At 39.0% G+C, this 14,197-nt stretch overlaps 1 protein-coding gene across 3 annotated transcripts in view; it reads left to right on the top strand.

The window, feature by feature from the left end:
* Mme (membrane metalloendopeptidase) overlaps nt 1–12,661 on the top strand; it is an 81,131-nt gene extending 68,470 nt beyond the window's left edge. For all 3 annotated transcript variants that reach the window (XM_057756982.1, XM_057756983.1, XM_057756981.1), the window contains exons 21-23: nt 2,129–2,224; nt 2,552–2,628; nt 9,082–12,661. In XM_057756982.1, coding sequence (XP_057612965.1) covers nt 2,129–2,224; nt 2,552–2,628; nt 9,082–9,181 — 273 coding nt within the window. In that variant the 3' untranslated portion in view covers nt 9,182–12,661. The remainder of the gene's footprint in view (nt 1–2,128; nt 2,225–2,551; nt 2,629–9,081) is intronic.
* The last annotated feature ends 1,536 nt before the right edge of the window (nt 12,662–14,197 follow it).

The following is a 14,197-nucleotide window of genomic DNA, read 5'->3' as shown; positions in this document are numbered from 1 at the left end:
AATAGGATTATTTGGTCATCTCTGCAATGTTGAGGGTCAAAGGGGAAGAGAACAGTAGTGATTGTCAGAAAAGTAGAAGCATCACTACATAACAGAGACGCAACTGATGGGGTCTACAGTGTGCCCAAAACAAAGCATCATTTCAGTATGAGGCCTGAGAAGTGAAGTCGGATAAATGTGCCAGCCTATCACTGGGGGATAGTACATTGCTACTACCTTAAATGCTGGGTAACTGATGTTTATGTTTCTCACTAGGTGGCAAATAGTGGGCATTTTACCTCTTTAGGTGCTGGACAATTTTTAATTTCCTATAAATATTCTTAGAAATTTTTATTTCCTATAAATACATCATAGGATATAGTTAGATTCATTAGAAATGGTTTACTCCTTTTTGGACGTGTTTGAGACTGGGATAATGCTTAGTATAGAGGTAACCGATTCCCCTACTGAAGCCAAGTCCTGCTCTGTGGATCTTAAGTGTCCCCATCCTTATCCTGCTGTGCCCAGGCACTGCTATCTGTAATCCTTTGGGGATAATCCCCAGATTAAATGAAACTGATCTCCAGATTAACATGAAACTGACTATTCAAGGGCACCCTCCTATGATCTTGGAATCTTCTTTCAGGATTTCTCTTTCTTAGTATCCTGGCCAGCGTAACCCAAAGCACTCAGTTTATTTTCAACACAGAATCCCCCAGACTTAACATTGATTTTCCCCCTCCCTTTACTATGGCATACATGCTCGTGGAGAAATAGTCTAAACCTGTTATAGACCTTGCCTTCGTTATTAACCATCTTTCTGGACAGTCTTCCTTTGTAAGGCGGGATGTTAAAGACTGGATTTTCAGTGTTGTGCAAGCCATTGTCTCAGATGTTTTGCTCTGTTGATTCAGCAACAGTCCCTGTCACTCCGTGTTGACGGGAAGTAGTTGGTGTTAGTAATTAGCACATTTCGATGAGTCTGCTGTACACTCACCCACACCAGGCTGATAATTACAGTAATAAAGAAAAGTACAATTGCACAAATACTGATGACACCATATGAGTTCTTTGCATGTGATGATTTGCCCCTCTGTTAGATCACGGACTCCCTAAGTGGGTAGGGCATAAACCTTCCCTCTATCTCCAAAATCTTTAGATAGTAAAGGTTCACTCATCTATGTTGATGGCAAAAAGAAAGAAAATACATTTTTAACTTACATAACTGATGGATGTTCTTTATTAGAAATTGGAAAGGGCTGGCAAGATGGCTGAGTGAGTAAAGCCACTTGCCACCAAACGTGATCACCTGAGTCGAATCCTTTAGATCCATTCAGTAGAAGGAAAGAACTAAGTACTGCAAGTTGCCCTCTGATCGCCATACATGCACCACTGTATACACCCTCTCAAGCGTCTGCCCATAAATAAATAAATGTAATTTAAATGTTTTAAGGAAAAACAAATACTTGTCTCAGGAAGTTTAATATTAATCCATTTTAAAATTACATATATCAGAGCAAGCCTACATTTCTCAATAGTGAAAAAAAAAAAAAACCTAAAGAACCTTTTCTGTCTTCATGTAGCCAAAGTTCCTTTCTCCTGTTTTTACTGGACGTTAGTCTACTTTGTCCTGTATTGCGGGGACCAGAGTACTTACCTCTCCTTCACCTCAGGATCACGGACAGTAAAACCCCAAGGAATCTCAACAGAATCCCTTAGTTTTTGGCAAGAATCACTCAGACTAAATCTGGTGTGTGTCAATTTTGCCGAGAGTAGTAACTAAGCTAAATACAGCAATTGCAGATGACTCCTTTGGCAACCCATTCCTCCAACGAGCTGGATTTACCCATCTATCTGTAGACAATGTGAAGGTAAGATTGTCATCATGTGTTCAAGTCTCATTTCATCCAACTGACACTTAGTGTGATCATCTGACACGCCAGACTCTTGTCTCCAGCTAATGAGTCTCTTATTCTTTCTGAACATTTATAGACACATTCTAGCTTTCTTGCTAATCCGTGAGAGAGTTACCGGTTACCATATCTAAATGTATTTTATAGTGATTTGATATAAAAGATGAATTACATGGTCTTTTGCGATCAGTTTTTATACAAATTTAAAGGTTATATACTTTTATTTTACTATTTAGGCCTACCAGAATTATGTTAAAAAGAATGGTGAAGAAAAATTACTCCCTGGAATTGACCTAAGTCACAAACAACTATTCTTCTTGAATTTTGCCCAGGTAGTATATCTTTCATGAGTGATAAATGAGAAAACCACTTTAAGTTGTAATTTTATAGCAAGTTGGATACTGCGCGATGTTTTCTTCTTTTAATTAATTGGGGTGCAGCATTCAACTTGGCCAGCTTTCATTATTTGCAACAAGATTGTCAGATTATGTTCATTATAAATGATTATGTTTATATATTGCCTTTCATGGAACATTACTTGAAGAGTAAATGGTTGAATACAAATGCCAAATTAATGTTTGCTTTCCCCCCAACCTACGCACAATGCTCCATGATTACACCTGAGCATGTTGTTTTCCTTTGTTTATTTATACTTCTAGGTGTGGTGTGGGACCTACAGGCCAGAGTATGCAGTCAATTCCATTAAAACAGACGTACACAGTCCTGGCAACTTCAGGTATGTGGATAGGAACAGCAGTTGGACTGTTCTGGTGTTGACACCATTACAGCTGTATTTCAAATTTGCCTTTTTTTCTACTTCTTATTCTATATAATTTAAGACTACTGTGAATGTGTACATGTATCTATTCATGCATGCATGTGTGCTTGTGCATGTCCGTGTGTGTGTGTGTGTGCATGAGTATGAGCATTTGTGTGTGCATGTCTCTGTCTATGTCTGCATATCTGTCAAAGATAGGACTCATCAGACCACACCGGTAATGCGTCCACAAGCCCAGCTCTGGCCATCCTGTCCTTCAGAATGCATATATCCTAAGCTTGGTGTCTGCTGGATTGCAACAAATGTGTCACCTCTTAACAGTGGTTTGATGGAACCCCCAGCTAGTAGAACCTGCTTCTAAGAGGCTGTGAATGTGAATCCCAAATGCCAAGGAAATATTTTCATCACATGAAGGAAAGCTTTTGCTAGATGAAGGTTCTCCAGCATTGAAGACTTATCCCCAACCCTCCAGGTGTGAGGGAGTACATTGCCTCAGAGGTCAGAGAGCAGCCCAACAAGGCTAGTAGGGGAATGCTCTTGGAGGTGGAAGAACGTGAACACGTCAGAGATCAGGTATTAGAAGAGAACCACTCGAAACAGCCTTTGAATGCTGACTTCTAGATTCTCAAGTCCCTCAGACTGGCATCCTAATGCAGTTCCTTTCTCTCGCGAGGTAGCATTTAATCTCCCCTTGCTAGCAATAACACCTTCCAAGAAGGAGACTGGAAAAAAATTTAACTAAAAAGTTTGTACTTTGAAAAGCAGAGTTTGAGAACAAAAGAGAAGTTATTACCCCAAAACTTTTAAAACTCTACCTGAAATGAACGTGAATACACTACCTAGAAAATTAACTACCGACAGAAAGACTCTGAGTTGTAGAGTCATAAGCAGCACACTTCAGCATCTTATACGTCATCAGATACGCCTGGTCTGTCCCAGTGCCGTGACTGTCGCTGTCACCAGCCCCAGATCACCTCTGCCTTAGGAATTCCTTAAGAATTTGGACTGCTCTTCAGTATCGAGAGGGAGGGGGAATGGTGTGGGGGGAGGAGAAGAGGAGTGGGGATAGGGGGAGGGGAGTGGGGGGAGGGGGCAATATTTGGGAGGAGGGGAGGGAAATGGGAAACGGGGAGCAGGTGGAAATTTTAATTAAAAAAGAATAAAAAAAATAAATAAAAGAAAAAAAAAAAAAAAAAAAAAAAAAAAAAAGAATTCCTTCATGCAGCAACAACTCATTGCAATTTGCTCTCCCTGTAATGTGAGTTAAGGTTAGTTCTGTTAATTAACTTATCCATACCAGCTGCTTTTGGTTAATTGCTTTCCACGGGAAGTCATTGTGGTTCTATTCCCACTATGGTTTAATCCAAGAGACTTTTAGCTTAATTTTTTAAATGTATTTTTTATTTTGTTTTGCTTATCTCTTTATTATTAATACAGACAAGTTAAAAATGTTTTTTTTGTTCTTACTAGTTTTCAAGAGTTAAAAATATAAGCATCTAATTCTGAGGCTAGCAGGGAACTTTTATAAATGCACATAAAACAGTTGGTCAGACCCTTGCTCTGTATGCTCCTATGAACATAAGCAGATGTCTATAAAGAGCTCGTTTCCTTCAGGTAGTATGGGGCTACTGAATGCTCTGCCTTCCTGGGAGAATAAGGTGCTTCGCATTAATGTTCTTTTGTTTTGATAATGCAGTCTACTGTTACTAACGTTAGTTCTGCTTTGGTCTCTTAACCTTGTGAAGTCATCACAGCGTCGCAGCTAGCATGCCCAGGCCTGTTTATCTCTGGGCTAGTGATCACATCATTTAACTCTTATCTGAGCTATTTGTTAGGGTTTTTCTGCATGTTTGACTGAGCCTATTTTTTTAATACTCTGGCTTTGGTTTCTTGATATATAAGGACTAAATTATAGAGAGAGTTGTTGGAAGATTCACGTTAGTGGATATAAATGCCTATTATTTATATGTCTTTAAAAATAATTACTTTTTTAAAAATAAAAGACCTGGATAGATTAAAGTTTTGTGTAGAAAGTTATGGACCTTGAGGGCTAGAGAAATTGCTCAGAGGTTAAGAATATGCACCGCTCTTGCAAAGAACATGGGTTTGGTTGCCAGCACACATGTCAGGAATCTCAGAACCACATTTGACTCCATCTCTGAGAGACCTAATGCCCTATTCCGGCTTCTGTTGACTCCAGGCATGCATATGGCACACATACATGTATGCAGACAAAACACTCATACACATGAAATAAAAACAAAGAAATTATTTTAAAAAAGGAAATCTGTAACAGACTTAACACCATTTTCAAGTACGCTAGTACTTGCACACTGATGGTTGTTCATTTCCTCTATTCTGCATAGTAACAGATGTAATGAGTTTTGGCTAAGTAACTCATCAAGGTAAGTGTGACTGCATCCCTCCACCCCAATATTTTCATATAAACATTTGAAGTGATTTATACTTTAATTTTTTATTCTAACGTCAAAGATATCTCTATTTTCATTCATAATAAGAGAAGTATGTTCATGTTTTAAGAGTAAATGGAAGGCCAGCCCTTTGTCAAAAAAAATGCTATTTGCTCTAGAGGTAAAGGGATTTTCTTGGCAAATGCTGAGATTATGTTTTAGCTTTGGAAACAGGTTGCTTCCTGACAATTCAAAGTGAAATATATTTTACAAAACTAACAGTCCTTGAGTTATTATTCAAAAATGATGCTTGGTGGTTCATCTGAAAATATTTTCAAGATAGAAGAAGATTGATAAATTCATGCTGATGCAGCTGTACCATCAAAAACAGAAGAGGAGCTGTTTCAGGGATGAAATCCCAGTATATATACATATAGTACTTTCAGCATTTTATGCGATATTTTCAACCAGTGTAGATACTTGGTTTCCCTATATAAGGTAGCATGCTTGACTTAACTCCTCTTTGAAATCCTCATGCTTCTTCCATTCACCTTAAATATTAGCATCAACTTCTGATATTTTTTGACTATCAGGATTGGTTTTAATGAATTGTCTAACAGTCCAGTTAGTATATATGAACCTACATATTATTCTATGTGGTAAAATATATGCTACTCAACATGGCTTTGTCATGAAAGGATCATAATAGTTAGGAAATTATAAGACTGGTTAGTCTCTTCATAAATGCAACCAGTCAAATTTGATTCTAAGTCATTAATTTTAAGAAACTAATAACAGATTGTCAGAAGACCTATTAATTGAGAACAAATTATTCAATAATTTAAAACGTTCCTTTACTATACAGCCATAGTGGTATGTGCCTTTGAGAAGCAGAGGCAGGACGATCTCTGTGAGTTTAAGGCCAGCCTGGTCTACATAGAGAGATCCAGGACAGCTAGAGCTACATAGTGAGATTTTGGCTCAAATAAGTAAGTAAGTAAATAATTCATTTGTTTTTCATTAGGAGTAATATATTAAAAGTCTAAAGTCCATCCTCAGTCACATAGATGTTTGCCTCCCTAGATTTTTGAAGTTTTTAATACAAATGATTATTTCACAGGGCATAAATAGCACCAGCACAATTGACTATTTTACATAATAGGGTAAAATTTTTGAATGCATTCTGTTAAGGAAACAATGAAAGATTTTATCTTCTGTTAATAAAAATGTAAACACACAAGTGCCAGAGTTTTAATGTAGCGTGAATCCATGTAAATATTGTATGCAATCCTAACAGAATATGACCTCACTCTTAGAGAAGAGATTCATTGTATTCAAAATGTACCCAGTCTTCAAAATGATTATTCATGTCACCTATCCAAATATTTGATGATATAAATATCATCAAACATTAATTACAAGCCTGGGAAAGAAAAGCCCTGGTCTGATGTTGAGCTGATTATTCAGAATCAAATTATCTAGACGTGTTGCCTGGGAAAAGAGGAAATACAACAGAGATGGAGAGCTGAGGGTTCGTGTGTTGACTCTACCTGGGTTGTCAACTCCCAGTTGTGCCTTCCCAAAATTAGTCTTTCTTTGGGGTGTTACGTGACTTTAATCTCAACAGAGGCAGATGGATCTATATGAGTTTGAGGCCAGCCTGATCTGATCTACATAGTCAGACCCTGTCTCAAGAAAATAAAAAAGAAAGAAGAAGGACAGGATGGAGGAAAGAAAGCAAAAAAAAAAGAGTGAGAAAGAAATGTAAAATTGAAGCATAGATTTGGACATTTTCACTGATATGATGGTTCCTCTGGATCCTCTGTATGAGGCTGAGAAAAAAAAAAAAAACTTAAGTAACAAAACATTGAGGTTCTTCAGGGTTTTTTTGTTTTGTTTTGTTTTGTTTTTTGCATACACACACCATCAGTCAGGGAGCTTCTTCCTCAGAGTGAGGATGCCTCTATTCCCCATCACTGCCCCCCTGTATCTAAATGAATGACATTCCCCACCACACTGAAAGGTTAATTAAGCCTGGACCCTAAAAGAGTCAAGACCATCAAAACAATTAATTTCTAAGATGGTTTTTCTTTTCTCTGAAATGAGGTAGCTGTGTAGCCCAGAGTTCATTCATTCAGCCAGTCCTGAGTCAGACTGCACATATAAATCACTTAGTTGGCTTGGAAGATTCAGCAGAGAGCAGGCTACCCGCAGCACTTTTCCCTTAGAGATGACCGTCTAGTGATACCGTAACAGCTTTGATCAAAATAAACAAGAGGAAAGAGGTAAATTAGATAGTAGTCAGACAATGTGGCTATCCTAGTTAGAGTTATCATTGCTGGGATGAAGCATCGTGACCAAAGCAACTTAGGGAGAAAAGGATTTATTTGGTTTATGCTTCCAAAACACTGCTCATCACTGAAGGAAGTCAGACAGGAACTTGAAGACAGGAGCTGATGCAGAGGTCATGGAGGTGTGCTGTTTCCTGACTTGCTCTTCATGGCTTGCTCAGTCTGCTTTCTTATGGAACCCAGGAGGGCAATCCACCTAGGGGTGGCACCACCCACAATGGGCTCCATCAATCATTAATTAAGAAAATGCCTTACAGGCTTGCCTACAGCCAGATCCATGGAGGCGTTTTCTTAATTGAGGTTTCCTCCTCTCAGATAAATTTAGTTTGTGTCAAGATGGCATAAAACTCTAGCACAGCTGTCAAGGAGGTGATGATGAAGGCTGGAAGGTGTTAGCTGTGCCCTGGCTGAGAAGTGATTTCCCCAGGTAGTGGACATCACAGCACCAGGTTGTGGTTGCTATGGTGAGTGAAAATACATTAGGCTGGCTTAGTTAGAGCTCAAAGTAGAATTTGAAGGAAAATTTGCCATGTGGATGAAGTCTGGATTTCCTTCAGGTATTGCTGGAACTAGGTTTGAGAATTATAGATTATGGTTTAATTTTGTTAATATTACTCAGACTATACATGTAGGATGTCTGGACGGGAGACAAGAGCTGTGATGTTTATGTGCTCTTATCCACTGCACACAGAGAGTTCCATAAGCACTGATGTTTATGTGAGCTAAAACACCTCACACAGAGGGTTCAATAAGCACTTGTTCCTTCTCTTCCAATGCTACGAAGCACTTGCAGCCAAGCTTCACCTCCAAACTTAGGAGAGGGTGCACTGGTCCAACAGGAGGAAAAAAGGAGCTGATTGAGGACTGGTGTTGTAGTGTCGCCTCTACCTTGTATCGGCCTCTTCCTCCCTTCAGATGCTGCTTTGTTCAGATACTGCGTTGGATGGCTTTGTTTTGCCCATTGGTGCCAAAAATGATAAGAAATGGGCATTTCTCAGCTCTTCCCAGTTAAGGGGACTGAATCCAGTTTCTGATATGGAAGAAGAGCTTTGGAGACAAAAAAGAAAGAAAAAGACAGAGAGAGAGAGAGAGAGAGAGAGAGAGAGAGAGAGAGAGAGAGAGAGAGAGAGAGAGAGAGAGAAGAAACTTCTCAATCTTCCTGACTAAATCAAATGAAGAAAAATCTGCTAAGAGAAAGTGGCAGAGAGAGTAGAGAGTAGTCAGGATATAAATAATATCTATGTATACTTACATATATGTGTGTGTGATGTGTGTGCGTGAAATTGTCAAACAACAGTTATTCAATTAAAACTTAAAAAAACTACTTAGTAAAAACATTGAAATAGTCTTGAAACATGTTGCAAAGTCTGTGCTCTTCACTCCTGCACTGTGGCCTTCCATCCATTTAAGGACGCTGTTAATGAGAAGGATCTAATTCATCCTACCAGGTTTGTGTTTCTGAATCCGCTCATTTGCACTTCATAGAGATCTTCTGCAGAGGCGGGGGCTGGGGAGATGGCTCAGAAGTTAAAGGCTGGGCTCACAACCTCAAGGACAAGAGGTGTAGGGGGACTCCTATGGCCTCCATTGAGATATGGACAATCAGTATCCAGTACTGATGATAACTTGTTTGTTTGTTTGTTTCAAAGGATTATTGGGACTTTGCAGAACTCTGTGGAGTTTGCAGATGCCTTTCACTGCCGCAAGAATTCATACATGAATCCAGAAAGGAAATGTCGGGTTTGGTGATCTTCACAAGAAGCAGAACCTCCATGGCGAGACTTGTTAAAACCACAGACACAGGAACTCTCCCTTCAGAGAAATCGGGCCCGGGAAGTTTCTGCAGCTACTTGGGGGCAGTTCATAAAGATGAGCACAAGCTAGCATACGTGAAATTAGATTATTAAATCCACTGTGAATGGAAGGGGGTGGTAGCCTAAGGTCTGTCAAATCAATCACTTCACTGTGTAAATAGTGCTTATTTTCAGTGGCAGTATTACTGTTCATTCTGTTTCTCTTACAGACAGCAAGTCTAACGCTGTCTGTAGAGAACAGTGTTAACTCTTGAGGCAGAGTACAACTTCCGACCCGAGGGAGGAAGATGTTGAATGCAGCTGGGCACCAGAGCACAGCCATGGTTTGCCTCGCCAGTCACTTTTGTTTGCATTCGTGTTCCTTCAAAGCACTCCCAAAGAACTCCCATGCATACTGTGGCCTTAAGGCTTATGGAGTTTTGAACTCATTTTACCATACATAAGTTATTCATTTGCTCAACATCATTCTTGTTTAAGCACTCTTGTAAAAGTGAGTATCGGAAACTCTTCCCCATCTTATCCACTTTAATGACGTTAAGATTCTTCTGCCCCTGAAAAATTTTTGAGCAATCTCTTGCTCACTCTGCCTCTTAAACTTGGTTTATTTAAAGGAATTGCAGTGATGTATAAAGAATAATCCTATATTTAATTCTTAACTACATGTATGACTGAATAACCATTACTGTAGTTAATCAGTGAATATTGAAGTTAAATGGCCAAAGTTGATAGTTATAAAGATCTGTAATGTGATGTGCACGTGAAAATTTGGGACTTTTTAAACCTGTAAATCATTGGTGAAAAGCTTTAAGTACCAACTGTGAGAGCAAAGGTTACCACTGAACAACTTTCTAGAGATACATCATAGTTGTGGTTTACAAACAGAATTTTCAAGATTAAGTCTGTCCCCAAGAGTGGCTATCAAAGGGCCTAACTGTATCTGTGTTGCTCCATGAGTCCTTATCTCTTCGGGTTTCTCACCTAATGGAAATATTTTGGTAATAAATTCAAGTTGTGAGCCCCTTACTAGGCCTGTGTGCAAGCCATCTAGTTCTAGGAAGCCCATGTCTGAGTAGAGATGGGAGGTCTCCAGCAGACTGGCTACTGGATTTCCATGTTCTAATGACCCTGATCGGATTCCTCCCGAAACACATTCGCTTCCTTTCTTGTCCTGCCGCTGACTTTCATGCATTTCGCTGTCCAGTTAAGATTTTACAAAAGAGGTGCACTTCTACAATCCTTATTTTTCTATCAAAGGGTGAAAATGAGAATATTTCTATTCAGTATATTGGTTTTCATGCCTCTTGTAAAAAGCCCATTTGTCTGTAAAAAAAAATGTTCCTACAACATAATATAGAAAAGTGTATAGAACAGAACTATACAGCTAGTGAATGGTCTCCCTCTGAACACAGCCTTGCAGCTACAACATATAAGAAACGGGACACTGTCCTAGCTCCCCGCCATCATCACGTTGGTCCTCCACATGCATTATCCAAATCTCCAGCATCGTGTACTAGCTTTGCCCCATTTTGTCTTATAGCCATCCATGCATTCTTTCTTATCTGACTTCTCTCTGCCTTACATCTGTAAGACTGAGCTGGACAGTTGGTTTATGTGCGGATCTGTCAGTGTCAAATAGGATTCCATTGTGTGACGAGACTACAAATCTTCCATCCTGTTGTTGATGGACTCTTAAGAAGTTTCTGACTTTGGATTGTCACAAATGATACAACTATGCATTATGAACTGTGCTTACATATTCATCTTTACTTGAATCATCCGTGGAATCACTTTCCCAAGTCTTTTAAAAGTATCATAAACACTGGAAACAGTTTCTGACTAACCACAAAGATCCTTATTCTTTTTCCTTTTACCACAAACACCATTATCACGGATAATTACAGTATACTTGGATCACTATTTCTTTTAAATCAACTTAAACACATGTGAGTATTATTTGTGGTGGTAGTAGTAGGTTTCAGTTAAACAGCTATCTCTGGGTTATTTTATTATCTCTGTCTGTGATAACCACTAAAGAAGCAAGCGAGAAGAGTAACTAGAACCAACTATAAATGGCTGCTAGCATCTCCCCTGTTAGCTCATTAACGCATCAAGTCCCATTCCTATAGAAGAGCAACTCCAGTGGCTACATCCCTACTGTACATGTAACAAACCCTCGGGCTAAGGGGCATACAAGATTTAGAATAGCAGCTTATTCCCTATTCCTCTCACTTCCAGACATCACTAGCTATAGCTGGTACTCAGAACCTTGGTCTCTTAATTCCTACCTAAAACTTTATATATAATCTTTATATATAAAACTTTATATATAATCTCACTCATAAGTCCATACCCATCATGTTTAAGTTCTGATTCTGATCAGGGAGAGTTTAGAAGCGGAAACACCAAGACTTGAGAACTGCTGTAACCCAGCAGCGGTAAGAGGACAAAGCTCCTAGCAATATATGTTGGTAAGAAGTTTGCTTCCATACCACAGCGTCTGTGTGCAATACAAAAGGATGCTCCCCAGAAAGGTGAGGGCTTGTTCTACATTTCCTCTGCCTCCGCTGCCAAAGTGACCTTGGGCACATGTATATTCTTTGGGGCCTCTGCCTCTCTTACCCAAATAGAAAGCAATTAGATCCCAGCAGTTCGTACCAATGCTGCCTTCCCTTTAATCTGTTACCCAGAAAACAAGGACCAAAATTCTAGCAAGCTTGAGGCTGTGATACTGTTACTACTAGGCATGTTGACAGGGCAAAAACTTGCTAATTTCCTCCAAGTATTTATAATTCCTGTAGCAATAGGTGGAGCTCTTATAGTAGAAAGCATCTGTTCTTTTGAAAGAAAATAAGATATTCTATCGTGTCAGAATTTTTTTATTAGTTCCTAGTCTCTGGGATAGAAAATAACAACAAATGTTTTCTTAATGTTGTTTCTACACCTAATTGACTCTGTCGCAATCCTACCAATTCGCATGTAAACCCACACGCACCATTTATGCCTTGAAAAAAATTAAGATTAAATGGAGCATTGGTTTCTATGCAGTCTTATACTTTCTTCATAGTTTCAAATTAAATCTTCTTTTTAAGAATAATATAAACTTTTTAACTAACATGTTCTTTCAAAGATAAACAGTTTGCTGATTGGATATTTCATCTGGCTACCAAATGTTAACAAGAGTTACAACCATAGTTGGGTGACTTACGCTGAAGCCCAGTATGCACTGTCCCTAAACTGGAGAGCTGAGCCGTTCAGGTTATTTAGTGAACAGAGAGCCACATGCGACTGTTGTCCAAATGGCATGTTTATTGCATCTTAACTTTCTGTCAAATTATATTTTCTTAGTGTCAACTCCTTTGTGCTTTGCATTTCCTCTGAAACAATGAAAAACATCCCTGCCATTTTCAACCTCTTATTAGACAAAATGTGCTTTTATTTTGTTTGGAAAAGGGGATCTTGGTTGTGCGGGAGAGGGGGGGAGTTTGTTAGAAAAATAAACATTGACCCTTGCCATGAATAATGATGGGATCTCTCAGCACAGAAAACAAAAGGTCTGGAAAGCCCAGTTGTTCATGCCTGATGTTTATGATCCAGGGTTTTCTTTTTACCCAGAAGTGATCAAATTTTACAGTTACCAGTCATGTTAAAGTTTTATTACACTCATATAAATGCACTTGGTTACATCTCCAATCTGATCATCTGACATTATAATACTAACATAATAATTCTAAGGCTGTTTTTCTTTATCTGGGAAAGCAAATGCATCCATGGCCTGGATTATGACTTTCCTTAGGGAAAAGCTTAGTATATAATATAAATGTTCTGGGTCCCCTGAAGTACACCATCAAAGATGTACGTTCATGGAGCGATATAGTACCAGAGAAGAAAGGAAAAATCTGAAGAGAGAATGTGTAGGTTTGTCCAATGAAAGCATGGGTACGTAATGTTGAATATTCGTTATCATTTCAACTTTAATGTAAAAGTGTTGCTGCACAGAAAAAGCATTGGAATGTGTGCCTCAAATTAATCAGAACTGACCCTGATGGTAGCAATGTATGATATCCATTTTTATAAACTGGGGTTTCTGAATTTAGAAAATATGGCCATTTAAAGGGCAATTTTAAAATATTATTTGGAGAGAGGTGGGGTGACTCATAACTGAAATTCCAGGACTTGGGAGGCAGAGGCAATAGGATTACTGAGAGTTTGAAGCCAAGCTGGAATCCATAGTGTTTTAGGTCTGCCTGGGCTACAAAATGAGATACTGCCTCAAGAACAGCAAAACAAACAAACAAAAACCAGCAATTGTTTGGAAGATAAAGGGGAATGTAGATGGAATGGGAAGAACAATCACAAATCAAAATATAATTCCCCATAATAAATCACAGTATGCAGCAAAACCTTCAGCTGGGTGTTGCAGGCAGGCTACGGCTTTGGTCAAGATCGCTTCTCTTGGAACAAACATTCACACAGTTTCTTAAGTTGCTGCTTAAGCAAAAAGTTGAGAGCTTGGATCTTCCTCTTCACTGTTTCCAGTGGTTCTATGAGAAAGAGGCATGTGCTGTAGAGGGCTCACCCGAGGAAATACTAGAGTTGAATGATTCATATACTTCCTCTTTAGCGTTTCCCCAAAGTCAGACCGTTGAGTGCCAAACCCAGAACAAAGGTCAAGACACAGAGTTCAAACTCGACACAGAAGTTAGACTGTCTACTGTCCAATCCAAAGGCTCTACCTGGTAGATATGTCATTTACCCGATGGGCAAAAGGCTAAAGTCAGATGTGGAAAAGGGAAGAAAGAGCAGGGCACAACTAACCCAGCTGACGAGTTGCCTTGATGTGTTGATGCTTTAGGACTTTGGTTGCAATTGTGAAAATCAAACTCATGCTATGTTAACAAAAATTGGAGATGTTGTCAGTACACATCACCTGATGTGCGGCAGGCATGGCTAA

This window comes from Chionomys nivalis, chromosome 24 (assembly GCF_950005125.1).
Source record: "Chionomys nivalis chromosome 24, mChiNiv1.1, whole genome shotgun sequence".
In the NCBI taxonomy this organism is placed as follows: domain Eukaryota; kingdom Metazoa; phylum Chordata; class Mammalia; order Rodentia; family Cricetidae; genus Chionomys; species Chionomys nivalis.
Note: the sequence above shows the minus strand (reverse complement) of the source record. Positions and strands in the feature narration are given on the sequence as shown.